At 34.6% G+C, this 26981-nt stretch overlaps 1 protein-coding gene and 1 long non-coding RNA gene across 3 annotated transcripts in view; one reads left to right on the top strand and one right to left on the bottom strand.

The window, feature by feature from the left end:
• The first annotated feature begins 289 nt into the window (after positions 1-289).
• DNAH3 (dynein axonemal heavy chain 3) overlaps positions 290-26981 on the top strand; it is a 187217-nt gene continuing 160525 nt past the window's right edge. For both annotated transcript variants that reach the window (XM_074280953.1, XM_074280952.1), the window contains exons 1-10: positions 290-431; positions 4514-4618; positions 5613-5832; positions 9442-9508; positions 10971-11021; positions 11676-11856; positions 12695-12884; positions 16707-16902; positions 20861-20986; positions 23078-23273. In XM_074280953.1, the coding sequence (XP_074137054.1) occupies positions 405-431; positions 4514-4618; positions 5613-5832; positions 9442-9508; positions 10971-11021; positions 11676-11856; positions 12695-12884; positions 16707-16902; positions 20861-20986; positions 23078-23273 (1359 nt within the window). In that variant the 5' untranslated portion in view covers positions 290-404. The remainder of the gene's footprint in view (positions 432-4513; positions 4619-5612; positions 5833-9441; positions 9509-10970; positions 11022-11675; positions 11857-12694; positions 12885-16706; positions 16903-20860; positions 20987-23077; positions 23274-26981) is intronic.
• On the bottom strand, positions 18197-24056 carry LOC141550385 (uncharacterized). The gene is made up of 3 exons (XR_012484594.1): positions 22648-24056; positions 20839-21009; positions 18197-18395 (listed from the first exon to the last, which is right to left on the bottom strand). It is a non-coding gene; the product is annotated as an uncharacterized LOC141550385 (long non-coding RNA).

Here is a 26981-nt window from a genome sequence, read left to right as displayed (position 1 = left end):
GTAGATATGTGTACAAGTCTGTATTCATCCAACATGTGGGTGTGGAGTTATGATATCCTTTTCTTTTTACAAAATAAAAATACAAATAACATTTATTCTCTGTTTCTAGGTACTGAAGAAATACTGCCCTCAAACTTGGCACCAAATACTCTGCTATCCTGAATGAGGGTCTATATAACAATGGATGAGACCTGGGGCATATGCTGAGGTCAAATTCCCCAGTGTCCCCTAGGAAAGAGAACAGCTTCTCTTTCCCTTAGTAACAGACGCTGTAGCCTTGGTTACTAGCCCAAGACAAGAGAAAATGAAACTCTAGCTTTTAAAAATCTGAGGGAGGAGAAAGGAGTGAAGGAAGACTGACTAAGGTGCTTTCTACTTTTTCACTAGTGTTGGGATTATACTGTATGTGGACCTATCAAGATAGCCTGAGGGTAAGGAAAAGGGCTGTGGGCAAAGTATAAAAGATTCAGAAAGAGGAAGTTTGAAGAATTCTTAATTTCTTTACTCTCTGTCTCCTTTTTCCTATTTCTCCTCCTAGGAATTTGCTAAAATTTCCAAGACCTATTACTTTCTCAGTGGGCAGAGTTTATTGAAAAATCCATTGTCTGTGATGCTTCCATTGTGATGCACAACCTGGGGCATTTTGGGGTTGTCTGGTGCAAACTGTCCTTCAGATACTAAGGGTGGTCTGTTGAATCAGGATAGGGACCCTATTTGAATAAATTTATCAACTTATAAATCTCCTGGAAAGGTGAGTGCTTTGGGGATTTTGAGGGATGCTTATTCCTCCTGTCCTATGACCTTTAATTTTATTTCCATTAGATTTAGGAAAAAAAATATTTTGTGACCTTGTCCCAGGAGAAGAGATAGACTGTCACTGGGTGGGAGGGAGAGAGACTGCCTCACTGGGGAGGTGGGGGAAAAAAGGGAAGGCATTATTCTAATATAATAAACATTCTGAGTCCTGAAAGAAATCACATATTACTTCAGGTCACTGAAGAAGAAATTTTTAAAATGTTCCTTGCATGATACAGTACTTATTTTTGCTGTCCAAGTTTTTTTCTTTTCATGCAACCACTATGATACTAGGAGGCTAGCCAGCATATTAAGTTTAGCTGGGGAGATTTCATGCCTGTTAACCAGAGAGGCATATTTATTTTCAGCAGTAAAAAAAGAAAAAGGGGGAGGAGGGGGACATGGTAAGATATTATTTAATTGACTGCCTTATACTATGGATAGTACTAGAGGAAAAAAAGTTTTTAATCTGTCTCTGAAGTTTCTACACTCAGAAAGGAAAGAACAAGGTTGGATTGATGCTACTATCTCCATTTTTGTTTAGAAAAGCTCCAGGGTTCAAGATTTTTAAAAATTGCAAACCAATTTGTATGGCTTCACTTAAGGAATTTCAGGGCTCAGCAATCTTTTGGAAGTGATATATCAAGTTTATGACTGGGATTTGTGAGGTTGTGGGTGGTGAATTGGATGGTGAATTTGAGCCAATTCTTCTGGAGGAGGTAGGATAATACTTAGCTGCTCTCCTAGGTTGCAAGGGGCAAGTATCAGCTGGCCCATGTGCAGTAGCCAGCATGCCATCCTGGTATATGTGGCTTGGATTGACAATCCTTGATGTAATTCATGGGGCTCTAAACCTTCAGATATATAAAGCAAAGGTATTTAAACTCAATCAGAGACATTTTCCACTATTGTCCTACTTCAAAGATTCAGGGTAGTATGAAGGTGATCCTGCATTCTCAAAGACTATACCATAAGAGTCCAAGATCTAAAAAGTCCTACCAAAAGTTCCATGATTTTCAGATGGACTTGGGGAGAAGCTTCTTGCCTGTCATCTTATGGCAACTCCAGTGAAATTTAGAGAATTTCATGACCAGGTTGACTGCAGGATGGTGATTTTTTTTTTTTTTTTTTTTTTTTTTTTTTTTTTTTTTTTGTAGTTCAAGGAAATCTTAAAGAGAGCCTATTAAGTCATATAGGGGCTACAATTTGCAATACTGAATCCACTGTCCATGTTGGTAAAATGAAAAAGCCAAATATTACAAGCATCACATGTGTGAAACAATTATAGATTTTAAAACTAATCCATTTAGTCACATTTCAGATTGAGAGACAATGTGCTATAGATAGAGATACATTCAGCCCCAATTAGAGTTGATTATTGAAGGAACTAACTGGGAGATATATGCCCAGCTCTCACTAAATCCACATTTACAAAATATTATGTGCCGTGTACTATGCTAGGCACTGGGGATCAAAAGAAAAAGAAACAATCTCTACTTTCAAAGAGCTTTCATTCTAACAGGGGAGATAAAATGCTTATGTAAATAAATAACAAATGGAATAAAATATAAATATAGGCTAGAATATAAAAAATACAATACAAAGTAGCTAATTACAAGATAGAAAAGGAAGAAATTGAATGAGGGGAGAAAAGTAAAGACTTCATATAGAACATGCTTGAAGTAATCTTGAAAGAAGAGAGTGATTTTATGAAGATAAAGTATATGTCAGAATGGACTGAGCTATAGAAAGGCATAGAAATGGAAAATGGAGAACTACACGTGAAGAAAAGAAAAGGCTAGTTTGGTGATACTGTAGAGTGCAGGAAAATTAGTTGTGTATAATAAAGCTAAAAAAAAATAGGTCCAAGTTGTGAAAGCCTTTAAAAGAAAAATTGTGAAGTTTATATTTGGTCCTATAGTTAATAAAGTTTTTCAATTCAAGTTTATTGAATAGGACAGTGACATGATCAAATTTATGCTTAAGGAAAAATCTTTTGTTATCCAGGTGGAGGTTGAGTTAGGGTGAGGAGGGAATAAGAGAGCAGGCCAATTAGGAGGGCATTGGAATAAGGCCTAAACTAAGGTGATAGTTGTGAGAGGGAGTCAGATACAAGAGACATTGTGGATAAATGGCAAGATCTGGCAATTAATTAGCTATGTGGGATAGAAAAGAGGCTAGGAAAATGGTAGTGGATGCTGGAATGTCCTTCCTCTTCAACTTCACTTACTGGCTTCCCTGGCTTCCTTTAAGTTCCAGATAAAAATTATCTTCAACAGGAAACTTTCCAACCCCTCTTAATTTCAATGCCTCCTTTTATTTATTTTCTATCTCCCCTATATGTGACTTGTTTGATTGCTTATAGCTATTGTACATAGATTATTTGTTTGCTTATTTACTCCCTCCATTAGATTTTAAGTTCCTTGAGGGCAGGAACTGTTTTTTTTGTAATTTTTTGTATACCCAGAGTTTAGCACAGTATCTGGCAGATAGGAGAAACTTAATAAATGTTTATTGGCTAACTATTGATTGATTGATGGCCTCAACAAAAACAAGGAAGTTCGGAAGAAAACTGGTTTGGGGAAGAAATGAACAAGTTCTGTATTTGATATGTTCAGTTTAAGATGTTTATGGGATATTTATGGTTAAAATGTCCAATTAACAGTTGGTGATATGGGGCTGAATCTCATGGGAGAGAATGAGACTTGATAGAGATGTATTTCATCTGCATAGAGATGGCAACTAGAACCATGGGAGCTGATGAGAATACTGAGAGTATAAAGAGAAGAGCTTAAGATAAAGCCAAGAGGAGTGCCCATAACTGGGGATGTGAAGGCAGCAAAAAGGGGACTTTGAGTGGTCAAGCAGGTAGGAAGAGGACCAGGAAACATTGGTGCCACAAAAAACCCCTGAAAAGAGAGTATCCAGGAGAATAAAGTGGTCGGATCACAGATAATGAGGATTGGGAAAGATAATCAGATTGAATAATTGGTCAAAGAGGAGATATGAAAGATATCTTTTATGTTGGGGAAAGGGGAAGGTGTCTACTAGTCTGGAATACTGCACATAATTAAAAAATTTTACTCCTATGTATTGATCAGATTTTGCTGAATTCATTTTCCCTTTTTTTTCTTTTTAAAATTATTCTTATTTATTTAATATTTTCCCTAGTTACATTTAAAACAATTTTTACATCTTTTTAAAAAAAACTTTTGTTTCAGATCCTCTCCCTTATCTCCACCCTAAACCCCCATTAAGAAACCACATGTGAAGTTATGCAAAACTTTTCCATAAAAGTCATGTTGTGAATGAAAATATAAAGCTCCCATTTTGATAAAAAATGCTCAAGAAAAATAAAGCTTAAAAAAGAGAAAGAAAGAGTAGGATTCAATCTGTATTCAGATACAATCAGTTTTTTTCTCTGGGTATGGATAGGATTTTTCCTCCTAAGTGCTTCAGAGTAGTCATGGGTCATTGTACTGCTAAGAATAGCAATCTTAGTTTTTTCTTTTAAAAAATTGTTTTAAAGGGTGAACCTCAGGAAGGAGGAAGGACTACAAGGAAATTGTAGATGATGTACAAAGAAAAGATACAAATAAAAATCTAAAATATTGTTGAGTTTCAATTGCATGATTAAGTCAGAAGCCTCCCCCACTAGTCAGAATACTATAAGCACATTCTGGTCCTTTAAAAAAATTTTTGTTTTTCTTTTCTGCAGTCCATCGGAAAGAACTCCACATACAACATGAGACACACTAAATTTCGACCAGAGTTGCCTCCTCTGCCTAAATCTGCCAACCAAGAACCATCAGACCTCTACAAGGTCCGTTTGTAGAAGTGTTGCTTTTTCCCTTTGAGGGTAATAAGATGCTGTACTAGGACCTAGCAGTTATTCTCATTTTTTTTTTTCTTTTGAAATATCAAACTAGACCCACATGCAATGCAACAAGTATTCAAACACATCACTAGTCTCACTTGCTTATCAGAACTATTTAAAGAAATAGTTTTAAAGAAAGTTTTAAAGAAATAATGATGGTCCTTGTAATAGCTTTGTCATCGATTGAAGTGACATCTGTGGATACTTGTCACATGATCAAAAATTTCTATCCCTTTCAATTGGATAAATATTTGTTAAATGCCTATTATGGATAAATACTGTGCTGGGTACCAATAAGCAGTCCCTGATTTAAAAATAAGTTATATTGTAATAGTGCCAACCATTTAAATCATAAATTCAACCAATGTTGACTAAGCATTGGGCTAGGTACTATGGGCCTGGAGACATTGTCCAATATACTTGTTCTGATATACCTAATTAATAATTAGGTCTCTTTGCACTATAAAATATATAATGTAAATATAAAATATATATGCAATATTATATATACATAATATAAAATATGTAGTAATAACACTTATTTATATAGTTCTTATATTTCCTAGCTTTTTTCTTATCTAGTTTTCCATTTTATTTATACAATATTCTTTTGGTAGTTAGGTAATTTGTTAAGGTAGGTAATGTTTCTAACTCCTGGTCTAGCATTCTTTCCCCTCACCCTATAAGAAAAGATGAAAATGATATTTCTGGTAGTAAAATGATTCATACATGAGATATTTAGCTTCAATATTTGATACAATAAGATCTGCTATGAACATTGTTAAACAGATTGATTTGCAGTAGAAAAAGAAAGGAGAAAAAAGGATATGAATGACTGGAAAGAAGAAAACAGGTGGATGATTCACAATATTGTCATTTTCTATGAAAGGTAAATGAGTTGTTACTAGTATTTTTTTTTTCTGGCTTTCTCCAAATCTAGACAATCATGTCACACAGTTTTTATCCTCCTTTGATGCAAGATATGTCATGGACTAAGGCTGTACCATACAAGGACCAAATCTACTATAGTGGGCCCAGTGATTCCATTGCTAACAACTATTCCATGAAGGCTCGAGATCTGAGAATGAAAGACCTAGAGAAAATGTACAAGCCCGTCAGAGCCACCCCATCTGGAAAAGAGCGTCAGAAAGCAAAAATGGGTATCTTTTATTTCCAGAATAAAATTCACCGATATTAGTATTTTCATTAAAGGAGGGAAAGTTTTGAGGAAGATATGATACAGCATAATACTGCACTCCTATAACAGCTGAGACTATCCTCTTTCCTTTGATTGGTCTTACCCAAAGAGACTTTACCTATCATCATCATTTCTCCTCCTGAAAATGACTTCACCTTCTTACACTTCTATCTGAAATTACATATTGATTACCCCTCTTCCTTAATTATTTTTAATTTTGGTTCTTTCCTACCAAGAAGTCATGATTCTTTTGGCTTTTGCATTATCTTATCATGGATTTAGTCATGGATAAGTGATCTTGTGCTCCCAAGAAACAACTCCCTTTTTGGAAAGTGTAAGTTTGAAATCACTTCCAGATTCTGTTAATCTATATTCTTTTTGAAATTTTTTCTCCAGAAAGCTGAGGTATGAGAGTGAGAATGAGCAAAAGCATAATCTGTGGATCAGCATGAAACTGGCCATGAGTTCCTCAGAAGCACCAGGATACAGTGGAAAGATTATTGGATTTGTGGTCACAGAACCTAGATTTAAATGCCATTTATAACCTGTCTGACTTTGGGATGCTACTTAATCTCTCCTCAGTTTCTTCACTTGAAAATGGAATTGGTCTAGACCTCTAAGCTTATAAGTTTATAACCTACTCATATCTGGAGCTATATGATCATTGGATATATAGTGGGGGTACTTTCAAGAAAAATTTCTGGCACAAACAAAAAAACTTTTACCTAGACAATTATCTTTACTAGAGGGGCGGCATATTATAGTGGATAGAATGTTGGACTTTAGGATCAGGAAGACCTGAGTTTAAATCCTACTTTTGACACCTGTGATCATGGACAAATCATTAATTGTCAGTTTTTCTTATTTGTAAAATGAGAGTTTGGACTTGATGACCTCTAAAAATCCCTTCTATCTCTAAATCTTGGAGCCTATGATTAGACATGTGATATAGCATTTGCCAATTAGTTGAATTACTTCTCAAGGAGGTATAATAAAGGGGAAAAAAAGGAATCTAGTATCTTAGTATTGGCAAAAGGATTTATTATCTGCTTTATGGATTATCTAGACCTTTGTTTTTCTTATTGTTTTTTACCTTGGCTATTTTGTCTATTAGAGGTATGGAGAGGAGGGGAAAAGCAAATCAGGATTTCAAAGCATTTTAGTGAAAATTAGCTAGAAGGAAAAAAATTAAAATCCAAGCTAAAATACGTTTTATTTTGATTATTAATTTTCTAATTTTCTGATTTTCCCTGTCCCAATAATGGAAAGTCAGTTTTATTTTTTAGTTGTTGCAAAATGAAAAAAAATTAACAGAGACATTTTACAGTTGGTCTAGAAATGTAAAATCCAACTGTTATCTTTTGATACTAAATGAATTTAATTTATCATTTTAATTTCAAAGCATTATTCTCCAATATGTTATATTGTTTTTTATTTATCTTTTGGAATTAACGTGTATTTTTTTTTAAAAGCACCTTTGCCTCCACACATACATATTCAGCTAAAATTGCCAGACTAATATTATTTTTAAATGATGTGAGAAAAGCAGGAAGTTGCTCATTTTGCTTTAAAATTGAAAACAATATATGTAATGAAATGAAAAATTAAAGCAACAATATTTATTAAACATATAAATACTCAATACTTGCTTGGTGAAAGATGCAAAAGAAATATAGGAACCAATCCCTTCCCTCAAGGAGTTTTTAAAGTTACTAGGGAGAAAAAAAATGTACATTTAAAATAATAAAGTAAAATAGCAATATAAGATAGATACAATTCAAAAACAGCAAGATACTATGTGTGTGTGTATGTGTGTGTGTGTGTGTGTGTGTGTGTGTGTGTGTGTGTGTGTGTGTGTGTGTGTATAGTGAGGATTTTGTGAGGAAAAAAAAGCATTTATGAGCTCTATGGTAGTCAAAGATAGCCTCATGGAAAAGCTACCACTTGGACTGATTTTCAAAGTATATATTCATCAACTAACCAATGCATATTTATTAAGTGTTATGTTGGGGATACAAGTACAGAGAGATCCCTGTTCTCAAGTCATTTACATTAATGGTAGGGACAATGTATGTTGGTTCTGAAGATCAGTGTACCTGACTTTTACTTTTCTCTGATGTGTGTCTACTTTTTCCACAATATATGTTTTGCCTCCTAATGCAAATACTGTATCAGACATTCTATCACCTTCGGTGGATACTGCTACCAATGAGACCTCCATTGGAGATAATACAAAGTCTGAACTTAGTCAACTCCATCTCTGTAAACTTAGGTGTTGACCTGAAAAACAGATTTTCTTTGACTATGGCTCTCTAACTAGGTGCATCAACTAGTTTTGTCATTTCCTTCTAGTACAATGTCTCCAGTAACATATTTATTAGGGAAGAAGCAGCAGCAATTCACTTTCAGGGACCTATAATCCTTGAAATTCAATATGGAATCTCCCATTTGACTGACTAGTTGTAAAATAAATTGCCATTTTAATATGTAATCCAAGAGGCATGCCTTTATTTTCTGCAACTAATCACATCCAATTAAGGACTTATTAATACCTAGTTTACTTTTTTAAAAACCTAGTTTGCTTTTGATTAATCAAGATGTCTGGGCCTTCTATGATTAACTGGTGTTGGAGGTAGACTGATGCCATTATAAAGAAAATGTACAAAAGTTATGGTTCTTATGGTTGAACAGAAATATATATATATATATATAATTTACCTTATTATAATAGGATAATTGAGATTATGGAGAATGATATGGTCAGATCTGCTTTTAAGGAAAATCACTTTGGCAGCAGGCTGAAGAATGAGAATATTTTAGAGTGGAAAAGAAATTGAGATTTGGTATTCCAGGGAGTCTTCTGTTATAGCAAAAGTTAACTGTGGATTTAAGGACACCAGAAGGTTAGAAGTATGTCCTGGCCAAAGTTTCAGATGAGGTAAAATCAGTTTTGGGAGAAGTGGAAGTCATCATTCAGGCTCAAATTTGGAGACTGGAACAGAATAGGGGTGTGTATCAGAACAGTAGGGAAATGTATGTATAAAGACAATCCATCAACAGTCTTGGCAGATATCACTGAAACATATTATTTTTCATTTTCTTCATTTTTTTTGTTTGAGTTTTCTTACACTAAATGATTAATATTGAAATGTTTTACATGCTTGCACATATGTAATTTGTATCATATTGCTTATTGTTTTGGGGAAAAGGGAGTAAAAAGAGGAAAGGATAAAATTTGGAACTCAAAACAAAAAAAGACTTAAAATTGTTTTAACATTTAATTAGGGAAAATATAAAATATCAATTATTTTTAAAGTTTCAAAAGATTTCCCTTGAGCACTAAGAAGTTTAGCAATTGACTTGTTAAGGTCCTAGACAATATGTATCAAAGATGGGATTGAAATCCAGGCCTTCCTGACTCCCAAGACAGCAATTTGTTCACTCTATCATGTTGCATCTACGAATTTCTGGACATACCATTGTTTGTGGGTCTGAATATTGAGAAGAGAGGGAGGAGGTGATATGGAAGTTTCTTCATTGTCATTATTGCCTTTGTCATTTCTACTTTCAGCTTCAAAAGATGGACCCACTGCCAAGAGAACCAAATTTTCATCTAAAGCCAAAATGGGTAATGACAGGTAATTTATTATACTGAGCATTCCAGATTGGGACAGGACTGATCTCAGGCCCCATGATAAAATCGGTGAAGTTTATCCTCCTATCTCACTTTTTAGGAGATCTCCTTTTCCTTCATCATCTCATTATAGCCATCATTGTAGCACAGATTATATAGTTACAGATATAGATTTGATTGGACATATGATTTCATTGGTATAGGCAATTCTCAATGAAGAAACTCATTCTACCATGCATATTTGCATTCTCTCTGCAATTCATAATGTTAGGGTTTCCCCTTCACTACCAATAAGCCAAGTGATTCTTTCCCAGAATCCCACAGCCAGCATATAATAGAGATAAGACTTGAGTTCTCAGGTCTTTCAGACTGAGAAGATAACTGTCCATTAAGTTTTCCCATCTACCTGCTGGTGATGCTTGATGGGATGTAGCAGCAATGAGTAAAGTGATAAATTTAAGAGTCAGAAGGGTGTGGAGTTTGAATGCTGGCTCTGATACTTCCTAACTAGTGGATTTTGTTCCCCAAAGGTCTGAACATTCTCTGAACTCCAGTTTCCTCATCTGTAACATGATAATTTTACTCATACTATATACTTCATAGGGTTGTGAGTACAGCACTTAAAAATATTAGAAAGTTAAATAAATATGAACTATTGGGGCATTTAGGTGATGCAGAGGACAGAGCACTGGCCTCTAGAGTCAGGAGAATCTGAGTTCAAATCCAGCCTCAGACACTTGATACTTATTAAGCCTATGACCCTGGACAAGTCACTTAACACTGATTGCCTCACTCCCCAAAAAGGTGAACAGTTCTCTGCATGTGATATATTCTCAGCAGTATTTCTCAAATTTTCTGATCTCAGGATCCCTTGACACACTCAAAACATTTTGAGGACCCTGCCCCAAAAGAATTTTATCTATGGAAATTTATTCTCTTGGAAAATGACCTCTCAGATCCACTGAGAGGATATAGGGACTCCTTGAGCCATAGTTTGAGAACTGTAATTTTAAATTATGGAAGTAAGTGTAACCCGGCCTTTAACTTTTAAATTATCAATTGCTTCATGCATTTTCAATTTTTCATTTTGTCGTTCTGACAGTGGAAATAAACTGACATATTCATGCACATTAAGGCATATAAATTGCTAACAAATACTTTGATACATTTTACCTTTTCTACAGTTATTTTTACATTATTTTATCAGAGAATAATATCAGAGAAATCCCATGGTATTAAAATTATAGTTCTCAATGATGGGCAGGAAGAGGAAATTTTGGGGAAAAATCAGGGCCAAAGAGGCAATGTCTCAAATTATGCTAGTGGCTGGTTATTCCTCTTATTTATAAGGTTAACGCTGGCCAGAATCCCTATATTTCAGACACTAGGTCAGCTAGAAACCAGAAATATAGTCCCTCTTACATTGTCTACTCAAAAAGCTTAATTCCTTTTTTCTATTTTTCTAGTAAGAAATCAGAATACTCAGAGAGAGACAATGAGGGATCCTATCCAATCAGGTAATTACATTTCTCTATTATTCCCTAAGGGATGGAGCAAATGAGTTTCTTTGAGTACAGAGGAAAGGATATGGATTAGATGTAATAAATAACTTTCTCATGGTCTCAACATCACTATATTCACCTATACCTAAGCCTGGCCTGATGTAGCCTTATGTATGCTGCATGTATCTCCCTTCATATAGGAAGATGATTGGTAGCCATGCAAAGTATACATTTCCTAATAGTAGAGATTGATTTGCATTGACTTATCCACACTTTCTTCTTATGACCAACTACACTATATGCACTTGGAAGATAAATAGCTGGAGTTAGGAGTTGCTGTCTATTGACAAGAGATAGAGGGAAATGAGCTGGTTTAATTTTCTGACCTTAGTCTTATTGGTACATATCTCATGCAACTGAACTAACAAGTCATTGATGCTTTACCCAGTGGTCAGTCAATAATAAGAATTCACTTTTAACTTACCATACAGAAAAACACAACATGGGGAATAAATGTGGGCAGAAATATTCTGTAAGACAGTATAGAATAGAGGCAGCCTGTATAGCAACTTATATAGAATTACTCTTGTCAGTGTACAGAAGATAGGATGTAGTAAGATAATGTCTTGATGTAAAAACAGATCACTAAAAGAGATTTTTTTTTTTCAGAGGCGCACTACCTGCTAAGACTTTGACCTCTGTTTGCTCAACTTGTATGGTCTCAGGAATGGATATTTCTGATTTACCTGGGAGCCGGCCAATGAGTCCAGAAGAACAGATTAATGCGATGATCCAAGAAGAAAAGGAAAAGGAAAAATATGAATCTGAACCCTCAGAGTCAGACTTGAAGGTGTTCTCTGTTTTGTTCCTTTTCCCTTCATTATTATCCCTCATCATCCAAGAAATGAATCCTTGTATCTAACAAAAGCTCCTTTACTTTTGTTTAAGATCCGTTGTTCTTGGATAGTACTTTGCAGATAAGGAGAATGACTGATTAATCTCTTTATTAAAATAAGAAATAATTGCTTCCTTGAACTTAACTGTGGCAACTACATGGTGCCATAATGCACAGGGTGCTGACTCTGGAGTCAGGTTGACTCATCTTCCTGAGTTCAAATCTGGACTCAACTACGGGCTGTGTGAACCTGGGCAGAAAAGGAGAGTGTTAAAGGGGGAATAAAGTTAAAAAGCTATGGAGTACCAGATCTAAGGCAAATAACTATCTCTAGAAAAATCATCAATGGTTTCAGCTAAGTTATACATAGCAGTTTTAAGAAATCCATCCAATGGAAGTAGATATCTGCAACATAAAGAAGATCCAACTCACTTCCAGTTGATCAATGATGGACAGAAATAACTACACCCAGAGAAGGAACACTGGGAAGTGAATGTAAATTGTTAGCACTAATATCTGTCTGCCCAGGTTGCATGTACCTTCGGAATCTAATAATTAATGTGCAACAAGAAAATGGTATTTACACACATATATTGTATCTAGGTTATATTGTAACACATGTAAAATGTATGGGATTACCTGTCATGGGGGGAGGAGGGAGTGCAGGGAGGGAGGGGATAATTTGGAAAAATGAATAAATTTAAAAAAAAAAAAGAAATCCATCCAATTACTTGTTTCCTTTTTAAAAGTTGTTTTTGTTGTGGTTGTTTTTGTTTTGTTTTATTTTTGATAGAGATATTATTATTATGTGACTAATGGGATTCGGAAAGACATGATTGCCCAGCAGGATGAGGATGTACTTGATCGTATTCTAAAACTTATTCCAACACACTTGATAAGGAATCCCAACCTGGAGAACTTATTAAAAAAACTTGTGCAGGAGAATGACCAAGACTACTACTACAGTCTCATGAAGGACATTGGTAAATCATAGGACAAGTAAGGTCATGGCTAAATATATTCAAAGAAAGGAAATAACCATGTTTAAAGTGCTTAATGTGTGCTAGGCACTTTGCTAAGTACTTTACAAATATTATCTCATTTGATCCTCACAACAGCCCTTGTAGATGGATGTAATTATCATCACCATTTTACAGTTGAGGAATATGGGGTTAAGTGACTTGCCTGTTGTTTCATCACTATTAAGTATCTCAGGTTGGATTTGAACTCATATCTTCCTGACTTCAGACCCAAGATACTCTCCATTGGGCAATCTATATATCTTTAGATCCTATTTTTCATGCTTTATGAATCTTCAATTGTGATCATTCTTTAAAACCTTCCTATTTCCTTTCTCATTCTTACATCAGCTAAATAGGTTATGTGGAAAGAGGCTCATATTCCCTAGATTGTTTCCCATTATGAATTCTTTTCATTAATTTGTTGTTTTTTTAACAAACTATTTCAGTTTTTCTATCTTCTCTGAATATTGTAAGGACCAGCCCTGCCTACTAGGAAAAAACCAAATTCTTTACTTTGGCCTTTATCATACAGATACTTTCTGCCTTTCTAACCTTATCTGATTATTCAGCTGCATAAACCTTCAATGTCCCTCATATATGCCTTTCCTTTTCTAACCTTTCATTTTTGCTCAGGTTATTCCCTTTGACTTTGATTTCTTTTTCATTTATTCAAATTTTAATTGTCCTTCAAAGTTCAGCTCACATCCTCCCTCTTTCATCATTCTTCCCAGACCATTCTAGCCCAAATAAACTAGGTAAATTAGTACAGTGGAAAATAGACACTGGATTTGGAAATGGAGAATTTAGATTCAAATGTTAACTTTGCCATCTTTATGACTTTAATAGAGTCACTTGACCTTTCTAGATTGCTTTTTCTCATCTGTAGAAGAGGGGACTGCTATAGCTTTTTGTAAAGTATTTGATAAAATTTCTCCTGCTGTCTTTGTGGAAATGAAGGAGAAGAATGGACCAGAGCAACAGTCCTCCAACTTTTTGGTCTCAGGATCCCTTCACATGCTAAAATAATTATCAAGGGCCTTTGATTTCTTAAAATCATTGAGGACTCCAAAGAGCTATTAATATTTACCACATTAGAAGTGAAAGTGACAAATTTTTAAAAGATGTATTAATTCATTAAAATAATAAACCCACATAAAATAATGATATATAACACAAATGACATATATTTGTGAAAAAAAAAACTATATTTTCCAAGACAAATTTAGTGAGAATAGCATTATTTTTTACATATTTTGGCAAATCTCAGTATTAGTTTAAGACAGCTGGATTCCTATATCTGCTGCTGCACTTTTAATCTGTTGGAATTTTTAATCTGTTGTTTTGATTGAAATTTGTGAAGAAAATCCAGCCTCATAACAACAGTATAGTTGGAAAAGAGGAATTTTAATAGGCAAATAATGATTTAGTATTATTATGAAAATAGTTTTAACTTCAAGAACCTACTGAAAGGGTCTCACAGATCCTTTCGGCATCTGCAAATCATAGTTTGAGAATCACTGGGCTAGAAGAACATATGATTAAATGAAGTCAGAACTAAACTCAAAGAATAGTCATTAATATCTCAATCATAGCTTGAAGGGAAGCTTCCAAAGGATCTGTGCTTGGTCTTAAGCAGTTTAATATTTTTATATTATATTATATATATATTATATATTAAGTTATATATAATATTATATAATATTAACATTATATAATAATATATAAATATATTATTTATATATATTATATATTAAATTATATTTTATATAATATGTTATATTTAATATATGTTATATTTATATTTTATTTTATATTATATTATCTCAAGGTACAGAAGATACATTTAACAAATTAACAGATGGCACACATTTAGAAAAACTAGCCTAACGACATTATAGAATCAAGATTCAAAAAAACTCTAGATAAATTAGAATGATAGTCTATAAAATGGAGACCAAGGTTATCTCTTGGGAGGCTGTGAATTGACCCCAAAGATTGTGTGATTAACTTAGAGGGTGACATGATAGGATCCCATCTTTCCCATCCTAGGCAATTTTAAAGCTTGTCTCCAACGCAACTAAATCCATCTTTAGCTCAGAATACTGGGATTCTGATTGCTTTCCACCTCCCTTGTGTAGGCTCCCAACCTCTCCAATTCCAACCTAATGTTAGTCCCTCAAAACAGTTATAAACTAAACACTATCCATGCACTCAGCATCCTAAGTTTTTCATATTACCTGGTGACTCAAGACTTTTCCTCTCAGAGAATGACTTCTGTAGCTCATAACTGAAATGCTTTCTCATATCATTTGAATGCCCTCAAGACTCAGCTCAGGTATGACCTACATAAGATCCTTCTTTATTTTCCAGTTAAGAGTTCTTTACCAAAATTACTTTGTATTTACTTATCAGTGTATTTGTTGCTTCTATGAGTAAACTATAAATGTCTTGGCAACAGAAACTATTTTTTTCTTTTATTCCTTTGTGCCACCATTGTGTAAGCACAAAGCTTAGAATGTAATGGGCATTTAATAAATGTTTATCAAATTAAAATGAAGAGCATAACTTACTGAATAATGAACAAATCAATTTGGAGGCAGAAAGGAATCTTAAAAGACTATAGTCTGGCATCCTCTTTTTTTTTTTTTTTTTTTTTGATGAGGAAACAATGGCTCTGGAATATTTTTTATGTCCTATACACTTTTGGCAATCTAGTGAAGTCTATAAATTCTGTTTTCAAAATAATATTTTAAAATTCTTATATTAAAATACATAGGATTACAGAGAAATACAGGGTAAGTTAGCAAATAAAAAGACATGAATTTTGAGACTACTATGTGCCAAGCACAGTGATAAGTACTTTTTACAAATTTTATTTCATTTAATCCTCCAACAACCTTTTGAGGTAGAAGTTCATTTCCAATATAGCTAAAGCTTAATCTATAAAATATAGGTTGTTGGGGCAGCTAGATGTTACAATGGATAGAGCACTAACTCTGAAGTCAGGAGAACCTGAGTTCAAATGTGATCTCAGACACTTAACACTTACTGGTTGTGAACCCTGCAAGTCACTCGGTTGTTTCCCCCTACCCAAATAGAGATTGTCCAAAAAGTTTCAGTATAGTTTTAAGACTTTATACCTTTATAAACCTTAAAAGATTTGAAGCTATACCAAGACTTTTGGAGCACCTTATATTGAAACATAGTTATCAAGATACATATTTTTTAAAGTTCATGAAACCCAATTTTAGAACCCCATCTCCATCTCTAGATTTGTTGTTTTTTTTTTAAATTTCATGGAAAACTCCCCTCATCCTTCAATGTAGGCAAAATGATAGCCTTTCAGCTTATTCCATTCAAAATTTTGCTCCTTTTATAAAATATTCATCTAATTGGTTCCAAAGATTCTATTCAATAGGCACTTTCCACCCCGTATTTTCATTTTTCAATCCCATATTTAATCCTACTTTATTTAAGATACTATGTTATAGATTCTATAATATGGTTCTATCTTAGGTTCACTCTTCTCTAAGCCCTAAACATCTGTTCCTGCTTCTTCTGAACTCACTCTGGAAAAAAAAAAAAAGAAGTCACATATTCAGGATGAATGTTGCACCTTAGTCGAAGCCAGGGGATATAATCCAATAAACCAATTATAGAGGAAGAAAAGAAAGAAATGTTTTAACAGCAAAATGGGCAAGCAATAAGAATTTCTTGTTGAAGGTGAAGATGTGGAGGATCTAAGGATTTCTGACAGAGTTGTATTTATTTTCTCGGTTATAGTTGATTATGTCCTGATGGATCCCCAGGAGAAAGAAAGACTTTCAATTAACAACACTCCCCGCGTGTTTCCACAAAGAATAATCCGAGCACCAGTACCATGGAACAAAGACTATAAGGCTGCAAAACTGTGGAATGAAGATCATCTCTTCATAGTGAATCCCATGATGCTGATTCTAAAGGAGTTGTGGTTTTCAGAGTAAGACATCCATTCATTATATACTTATTAAGTGTCTATCATGTTCTAAACATAGGAAAAAGTGAGTAATCATAGAAGCCAGATTATGAGGAATTTAGAAAGGAATGGGCAAGGAATGACATTGAAATAGCAAGCAAAAACACTATTTGATATCATCATCAATCATAACTGATATGATATTGGTTTAGAGAACTCTAACTACCATGGCAGATTACTTCCTGCACTATAATTTATAGTAGTGGAGATGTGCCTGAGGCACTAAGGGATCAAGAAATTTACCAAGGGTCATACAGTCATCTTGTAGGAAGGGACAGACAGATCTTGAGTCCGGATCTTCCTGGCTCTCAAGAGGTCTTTCCATCATACTGCTGGATGAAACATTTACTAACATCTTAAAGTTTTCAAATAAATTTATATTTGTACCTTACAAGGGAGTTAAAACAAGTCTTGTTATCCCCATTTTACAGATGAGGAAGAATCTGAGATTCAGATAGAGAAATGGGATGATAGGGTCATCAAAGGTTGATAACAAAAGACCTACACGTGGTTGAAGACAAAGAAGAAAGATCCAAAGAGGGGATGGATGTTGAAAAGAGAGGGAATATAATAATGATAGCATTTATAGAGCACTTACTGCACTAAGCACTCTACAATTATTATTTTATTTGATAACAACCCTGGGAGTTAGGTGCTATCATTGTCCCCATTTCCACAGGAGAAAACTGAGGCAAACAGATGTTAAATGACTTGCCCAGCATCAAATAATTAGTAACATCCGAGATCAGATTTGAATTTGGGTCTTCCTGTCTCCAGGCATAGCACTATCATCTGCTGTACCACCTAGCTACCTAGGGCATATGTGTTTGAAAAGATCCCTCAGAAGCCAGGAGGGCATAAGAGCTGGAGAATTGGTATCAAGATTAATTTTAGAGAGAAGAAACGATAGCCTTTCCTCTGGGACCAAAAAGAACAAGTGGATAGTGATATATTGGGATATATGACATCATGGACAGTAAAATATTGAGATGATGAGAGGGGTAAATGAGGAAGATCAAGCTGAATAGCTTCAATCTATACTAGATATTGGGTTTATAAAAACAAAAAATGATCAGTCCCTTCCCTCAAGGAGCTTATATTTTGTGAGAGGAAAAAAAATAAACATATGTGTAATATGTATATTTGTATTTAAGGATATCCCATACCACAAAATACAAGATAATACAAATAAGCCTCAGATTAAAGATATATAAAGTTTCACTAGGCCTGAGTTAAAAGCCTTTTTAGCTGGGTAAAACTTACCTGTAGTCCATTGACATAGCCTCTGAGAACTTAGGATCATCTCCGTGCAATAATATGGTATCAAAATAGAACTTTAGTGAAGGATGTAAAATACTTGTGGGAGACAGCACCAAGACGGTAGAGTAGTAGCAGTACAACCAAGCTCTCTTCCAATAAAAATTCATTCAGTTCTAGAGAATGTGACCAGCGGAATTCTGATAGAAAATCCGGAAGAAAAAAAAAAAAAAACACAGTGAGTCATTTGTCCAATCCAGTTTGGCACAGATGAAAAAGTTTTCTGACACTGTCAGACTGGATTGGCTTAAGGGAAGCACAGCACCATCCGGAGGGAAGGTTCATACCTGGACAAGAAGACCCAGATATATACCAGGCACCCCCTGACCCACATTGGAGCACAGCAAGGGGGACAGGAGCCTCCGGCACCTTTGTTGTCTACTATCTAGTTCTAGTTCATAAACATGGAGTAAACTGAGACAGGAACTTGTCTGTGGGGGTAGCTTCCCAGATAGGGAGGTCCCAGGACACATCAAAAACTAGGAGGACATTCAGTATAAACAATCAGAGACCAGGAGTAAACTGGGGTCTCACTTAGGGCATCTAGCTCAGTGTCTGGAGTAATGATCAAGCAGGAATCCCAAACTTTAGGGGAATCCATTACACTGAACCAAGAGAACTTTTCAGTTTGCTCACAGGAGCATTCTATTTCTGATTAGAACCAAATCCATATTGGGAACTTGAAGTATTCAGACAGACGATTCTTTGCCTTGAATCGTATCTCTTTGGGAGCACAAAACCTTATAGGTTTTCAGCTGTCCTTGAGATCCTAGAATAAAACAACAATCAATAAATATCTTGAGAAAGTAGCAATAGAAGCAATGGTGGAGTCAAGCCCTGAACTTGGCTGAAGTCAGGAAGTAGACTTAAGTTAATAAGCATACAATACAGAATCTTTCTGTAAAAGTGCTATTATGATGGCAGGGATGCTCAAGACACAAACCCAGAAGAGAATAACTCCAAAACACCTACAAAGTCTCAGAGAAAAATACAGCCTGAACAAAAATTTAACTAGAATTCCTAAAGGAGATAAGCCAGACTTTAAAAGAGAGTTTAAAATGTCTATTTTTTCACTTAAAAAATAAATCTAAGGACAATATTTGAGAAAAAAAACAATAGAAGAGAAATGAGTGCTTTAGAAGAAAGAATTAGAAAGGTAATTAATAGCTTAGCATAAGAGATGCAAAACCTTGTCTAAGCAACAAATTTTTTGAAAAAGTGAATGGACCAAACAGAAACCAATGATTCCATGAGGCTAAAAGAAATGTTACAATCATTTGTAACATACAGTCAAAACCATGAAAAAAAAAAAAAAGAAAAGCAAGTTCCATACCAAAGTAATAACCTGAAAATAGATTAAGGAGAAAAATATTAAGAAAATTGGAATTGGAACAGTGGCTCTACTAAGTCTGTATCTCAAAGAGATCATAGAAAGAGATCCCATAGGAAAGGAGCCACATTTGCAAAAATGTTTATAGTAGCCTTTTTTATAGTGGCAAGAAACTGGAAACTGAGTGGATGCTCATCATTTGGGGAATGGCTGAATAAGTTATAGTATATGAATGTAATGGAATTACTGGTCTACAAGAAATGATCAGCAGGATGTTTTCAGAAAGACTTGGAGAGACTTACAGGTACTGATGTTAAATGAAGTGAGTAGAACCAAGAAAACATTGTACACAACATCAACAAGATTATATGATGATCAGCTATGATGGACTTGGCTCTTTTCAATAATGAAGTGATTCTTTTCAATAATGAAGTGATTCAGGCAAATTCCAATCGATTTGTGTTGGAGAGAACTGTCTGCATCCAGAAAGAGGACTGCCTAGACCGAATATGGATCACAACATAATATTTTTATCTTTGCTATTGTTGTTTTTTGATTGCTTGTTTTTTCTTTCTCATTTTTCCCCCTTTTAATCTAATTTTTCTTGTGTGGATGATAAATGTGGAAATATATTAAGAAGAATTGTATATGTTTAACCTATACTGGATTACTTGCTGTTTAAGAGATGGAGGAGGTGGGGAAGGAGGGAGAAAAATTTGGAACACAAGGTTTTGCAAAGGTGAATGTTCAATACTATCTTTGCATATATTTTGAAAAATAAAAAATTATTAATTATTAAATTGTTAAAATTATTTTTAAAAAATTGGAATTGGAGAAACTAGGTGGTACAGCTCTGGAGTCAGGAGGACCTGCATTCAAATCTGATCTCGATACATAATACTTACTAGTTGTATTACCCTGGACAAGTCACTTAACCCCAATTGTCTCTCAAAAAAACAAACAAAAAAGACACCTTAAAATTGTTGGACTATCTGAATACCATGAGCAACAATAACAAAAAGAGCTCAAACATCCTATTTCAAGAAATCTTAAAAGAAAACCAACGGATAATCTGGAGATGAAAGGACAAAGTATAAATAGAAAGAATTCACCAGTCATTTCTTGAAAGAAACCCTAAAATGATCATTTCCAGGAACATCTTAGGAACATCAAAAACCAGAGTTTCAAGATCAAATTAAAACTACTTTCATTTGTGAGCTATGAATTTGATTATAAAATAAAATTTAACTTACACAGATTTTCCCTTTCTTTCAGATTTTGTAACATCCGGTTTGTTCGAACAGCAGAATTACTTGCAGGTCCATTGCCTCTATTGCCCAGTGAATTTTTCAGTGTCGTTCAACAGCACTGTGGTGAAGCTCGCCAGATTCTTCTTGAAAAGTCAGTATTATGTCCAAATGGTGCTATTAATGAGACAGAAGCAATTGGAATTAAAATTGAGAACTAGCAGAATTTATATTCTTCTCAATGCTGAAATCCTATCCTCTCTTTGTACTTACATCCATAAACCCTTACATTCATCATCCTTATTCTTGGACTTCTCACTGCTCCCCCCTTGTTGTTTTTTTTTTTTCTTTCAACTATTCCTTTGTTTCCCTAAAGGCTCTTTCTCCTGGAACCTCTTCCCATCATCTGTTACCTATTATAGTACCTACTTCCCATTACCAACCTTCAAACTTTTCAGCCCTTTCTTGGTTATGGATGCAAAATATTTAACATTCTTGTATTTTGACCACCCAGCTGATTAACCTCAGAATACTAAGAATAAAGAAGCTTCCATTGTTTTAACACAATTTATTTTTAGCCATTATAAGAATACATACATAGCTACATCCAGAGCCAAAGAAAATACCAGCCACTTCAGAGACTGAATGGCATGAAGAACTTAGACAATGATTTCCCTGGAAAATTGGCAGTGAGGGTGGAGATGGAGAGGCATGTATTTATTGCATGGGAGCCAGAGTTTGAAGGAGGACAATGCTCCACTTTTAATTCTGCTTTCTTCCTTTCTGAGCAGGGAGCCCTATTTCAGTTTTCTTTTTTTCAATCAGTGGATAAACATTTTTTAAGCACTATATGTCAGGTACATAAGAACCAGGGATACGAAGAAAGGTATTATAAGACAATCTCTATTATTGAGAAATTCATAACTTAATAGGAGGAACAACATGGGAATAACTATGTGCAAACAAGTCATATACAGAATACATTAGATTTAATCAATGGAGGGAAAACACTAGAATTAAGAGAAATTGAGAAAATCTTCTTGTATAAGGTGAGATTTTAGCTGGAACTTTAGAAAAGTAAAGAAATAGAAATGAGGGGAGAGAACATTCCAGACATGGGGGACAGCCAGAGAGAATGCCCTGAACAGATAGATGAAGTGTACTGTTTGAGGAACAGCCAGGAGGTCAATGTCACTAAATTGAGGAGTAAAAGGGAGTGAGGTGGTATAACATATAGTATCTGATAGGAAGAAAAGAAATTTACATGTCTTTTTCAAAGTACTTTATCACATGGGTAATACCATAGCAAAAGTATTTTTTGTTGCTTTTTTTTTTTAAACTTTTTTTTGGGAAAGGGGAAATAGGTAAAGTTGGTGAGAAAGTTTTTTTTTTTAAATATTTCTCCATGTGTGGGGTATCTATAAGAAAGAGACAGCATGATAAGATGGATAGAAAACTGGCTATAAAGCAGATCACTGTAGACTAACATTAACTTAGAAAACCCCATATTAGTATTATCTATTTCTAATTTTAAGAATTTATTTTATTAAATATTTACCAATTACATTTTAATCTGGCATCTTTGCACTTGAGAGCGCAAATGCAAGTGCAAGCAGCATATTTGATACCTTTATATCCAGGCATTTCTCTAAGATGATAGATAAGAGAAGGTATCTAGATTGGTAGCTGGAGTTCTCTTGCCTGGGAATTCCCTATGTTAGTAAAATCTAAGGCCCATTGCCTAATGTAGGTTACACAAGGTATGCTAGGGATAATAAAGATGAAAACAATGAGTTTGTCCTTTAAAAGACTTACATTCATTCTATTAGTAAGAGGCAACTTGTACACAAGTAAGCAAATGCATCTTTCCAATGTTGTAAGATCCCACAGGTACTCAGAATGTGTTCACATCTTCTGCATTTGTATTATTCTCCACAGAACCTACCATTAATAATAGCAATAATAATTAAACTTCTAATTCAAGAAGGAAAGAATATTAACAACTAAAGAAATGAGGAAAGGACTCTTATTAGGAGATGGCACTGCAAAAGAAGAAACTTGTCTTGAAGAAACTTAAGATAACTAACTGATGTGGTTATGTTAGTGGGAAAGGAGCCCACCTCCTCTACTTGATTTCCTAGGATCCCTTCTACCATCTTCCTTGGCAGAAAGGTCTGCAAAGAGTAAGGAAGATCCCCAGAACTCAAATACCCACCTGATCCCAGGTTGCCTTTTGTCCTTGCAGGTGGATTCCCAAGTGTGCCCAGCATTTTATCTCACAGAAGCACCATTGGCTTCGTTTTGCTCCCAAGAGTGACTTTGATTCCTCTCGAATCATTGAGGAGTATTTTGCTTCAGTGGCTTCCTTCATGTCCCTGCAGCTTCGGGAGTTGGTCATTAATTCGTTGAAGGACCTTGTTGAGTTTTTTATGATCCACAAGGTACAAATGGACAATGAGTTGATCTTTTGGATATGACAAAAGTAGTAAGAACATCATCCAATGATGGGTGTATAATTTTTGTATTTAAATTTTTTTTTTCACTAGTGCCTTTGGATTGGGGTAGGGGGTTGTTCACATAATCCTCCCTTGTAATAGAGATTTAAAGAAGCTATTACTCAAAACTGATTGACAAAGCTACCATGCTTGGCAGAATAAACAGCATTTTGCACCTATAATTACCCTCCTCTTTCTCTCTCCTTCCACTTCTCTCTTGAGAGGAAGAATGTATTCCATCCTCAGGATCCAAGATTGCTCATTGCAATGAATCTGCCTTTTAGTAAAATGTTCATTTTTGTTATAATAGTCATCATGGAATTCTTTTTTTTTTTTGGTTCTGCTTTCTTTGCCCTGCATGAGTTCCTGTAAATCTTCCTATGTGTTTCTGAATTCCTCATATGCAACATATATATCTATGTTTATGTACATACATGCACATACGCATGCATGTCTGGACAACTTGAGTTCTCACCTAGTAATCCTAACACATGCCTATATTTATATATACACATACATATTTATAAATTGGTGGGAGAGTCTGGATCTCTGATTCCAGAAAACTCATTTCACTAAGGCATATATTATTGATCACACAACCAGTTTGTGTTAAAGGCAGTATGTGAGCTTAGGTCTTTTTGAGTGTTCCAGGTTAGTTCTCTCTGGCCTCTGTTCTATGCTGTGTCTTTTATTATTTTTTTATTGCAAAAAAAAATTCTATTCATCCACTTCAACATGTTTAAATATGTTTTCTTTTATATGTAGCTAATATATGAAGATCTGGATCTAAACAAAAGGCAAATTTTAAAATTAATTAATCACTTTTGTTTTATTTATTTTTTTTTTAGAAAAGGAAAACAAAACAAAACAGAATACTGTTATGTGCCCAGCAGAACATCAGGAAGGATTCAAAATATATAACAATAAATTTCCAGTTCAAGAAAAGATATATAATAATAGAAGAAATTATATCTACAAGTGTCCATCTTTTCTTTGCTTCCTTATAGATTGCTCTTTTGTTGTCTACTGTAAACTTTTTTTACTTCATTTTTTCCCCTTTTCATTCCCCTCACTTTCTCTAAGCAGGCTATAGCTAAACACAGATATGTCTAATAGATACACATATATACACATATACATACATATGTACACATATATATATATATATACACATATATACATTCATGCCCATCCACAAATCCACACACACACACATATATACACACACATAGAGAGAGAGCAATGTGCATACATACTACATATACTCACATATACACACACATTTACCCATATGTAAACATAAATCTAAAACAATAGTAGTATGGCTGATTTCTCTCTTGATTAAATCTTTAAGTTTGACTTTGCTTAAACCAATGATTACTAGCTGTGCTTTTTTTTCCCTAATAAATTTGACCCCTAATCCTTGTTGTAGTGTTTGTATATATCTCTCCTTTCTGCTAATTCTTCTGATTTAATTCTGCTCTTTACCTTGCCTTGCTATTACGTAATCTTTCCTGATCCATTGATCCCTCCCCTGTTTTGTTCCCCCCATCCTACGCTTCCCCTTCTGCCCATCCCTTCCCCTTTATTTATTAATAGATTTTGGAGGATGCTATATACTTCAAAGTATATATGTAGTGTTACCTATTTAACCCATTCCTGATGTGAGTATGAGCCCTTCTCTACCTAAAGCTTCTGTGTCTATTTTTTCCTCTATATTTCATTTGTATAACTCTTTCTTTTGAGCTACTCAATTAATGATATCAATCTTAAAGATATGTTATACATTTCCATGTAAAAAACATAAACAATTTGTCCATGTTAAATTCCTTGAAATTAATCTTGGATATTGGCTCTTATATGTTAAATTTTCTACTGAGTAAATTTTCTATTTGGTTGATTGAGATTCCTGAAAATCTGCAAGTTCATTGAATGTCCATTTTTTTCATTGGATATTATAATTTTGCTGGACATGATATTTTTTGGCAGAGGCCTGGTTCTTTTGATTACCAGTAATTATGACTTCAGGATCTGTACTCTTTTATTGTGGCTGCTGATAAATCCTCTGCAATTCTAATTGTAGCTCCAGCATATTTGAACTTTTTTTCTTGCTTCTTGATCTGGGGGTTTCAAAATTTGGCAATAATATTCCTATGTGTTTTCCACAAAGGATCTCTATAAGGTGGTGATTGGTGGATTTTTTTTCTAGTTCTACTTTCCCCTCATGTTCTCTCATTTCAAGATAATTTTTCTTGGATTATGTCTTGCATTATTGTGTTAAGATCACTTTTTTGGTCACAGCTTTGGTCACATTATTTTTATATTTGCTCTTCCTGATTTGTTTTTCAGATCTGTTGTTTTTCTCATGTTTCACATTCTGTTCAATTTTTTCCATTTTTTATATTCTGTTTTGTTATTTCTTGGTCTCTATTGTTTCACTGGTTTCCCTTTGCCCAAGTCTGATTTTTAAAGACTTATTTTCATCTTTAAGAGTCTGTATCTCCTTTTTTAATTGATAACTTTTTTTCCATAATCATCTTGTTTTTCTTGGATTTTTAAAAAAAATTTCTCAATGACTCTCTGATTTTTAAATTCTTTTTTTGAATAGTTCTCTAAATTCTCTCTGAGCAGGGAGCCATTTAATATTACTCTTTGGGGTAGAAGCAGCTTTTTTTTTTTTTTTTTACTTCAGTGTCCTCTGAAGATGAACCCTGGTCTTCCCTGTTCTCATAGTAACTTTTTATGGTTGGGTTCTTTTTTCTTGCTCATTTTTTAAAAATGAATGCTTGCTCATTTTTTTTTTAATGAAAAGTATTAGTGTAAGCACCTGTTAAGTAGGGTGATGGTGCCTCTGCCTTCATTTTAGCTCTCTATTCTGATGTGGAATCTTTAATCAAAAACTTTACTCTCCTTCAGTTGCCCACAGTCAGCAGCATTCTGCCCCACTGCTTCTGCCCTCACAGGTGTGGTAGTTCCTTCTCCTCCAGGCTCTCTCTGTAGCACAGCGGGTCTGGTATTCCTAATCAATGGAGATTCCTTCTGGTTTCCTGGACTCAGATCCCAAACTTGGCATACAGTCCGGGAGTGAAAGTCTCTGTGGTTCCAGCTGAGACTCCATCCAAGCCCAACTAACTCCAGGAGTTCCCACTTAAGTATTTCTGCTAAGGGAGACTGGAGATGTTTGCACTTCACATTGGTTAATCCCAGTTTGGGATCAATTTTCAGATCTTATTGTGTTGTGCCAGGAGGATGCCAGTTTTGCCCCAGGTCGTCTTGATTTTTCACCAGTCTTATGTGCACCCTGAGGTGTAAATTTGTTTTGTTATTGGAGGGACTCTGGAGAGCTTGAAATTTGAGTTACTCCACCATCTTCCCAGAATTGGCTGAATTATTCACTTTTAAAAGCATTTCACCATAGGAATTTTTAAAATAGCAAGCACTCCTGCTACATTTAAAATTATGGTTTCATTTACAATAATCCAGTTTATGCATACAACCTTTTAGGAAGTATTATATAAAGCAAAATAAGAATCTACAACATAGTAACTCATCAATTCTGATCATAAGTAGATGTGTGGAGTATATTGAGTTTTAAATTAGATCTTGAAACATCTAGGTAGTGCAGTGGAGATATAGTGCTGGGCCTGAAGTCAG

This window comes from Sminthopsis crassicaudata, chromosome 1 (genome assembly GCF_048593235.1).
Source record: "Sminthopsis crassicaudata isolate SCR6 chromosome 1, ASM4859323v1, whole genome shotgun sequence".
Taxonomy (NCBI): Eukaryota; Metazoa; Chordata; class Mammalia; order Dasyuromorphia; family Dasyuridae; genus Sminthopsis; species Sminthopsis crassicaudata.
Note: the sequence above shows the minus strand (reverse complement) of the source record. Positions and strands in the feature narration are given on the sequence as shown.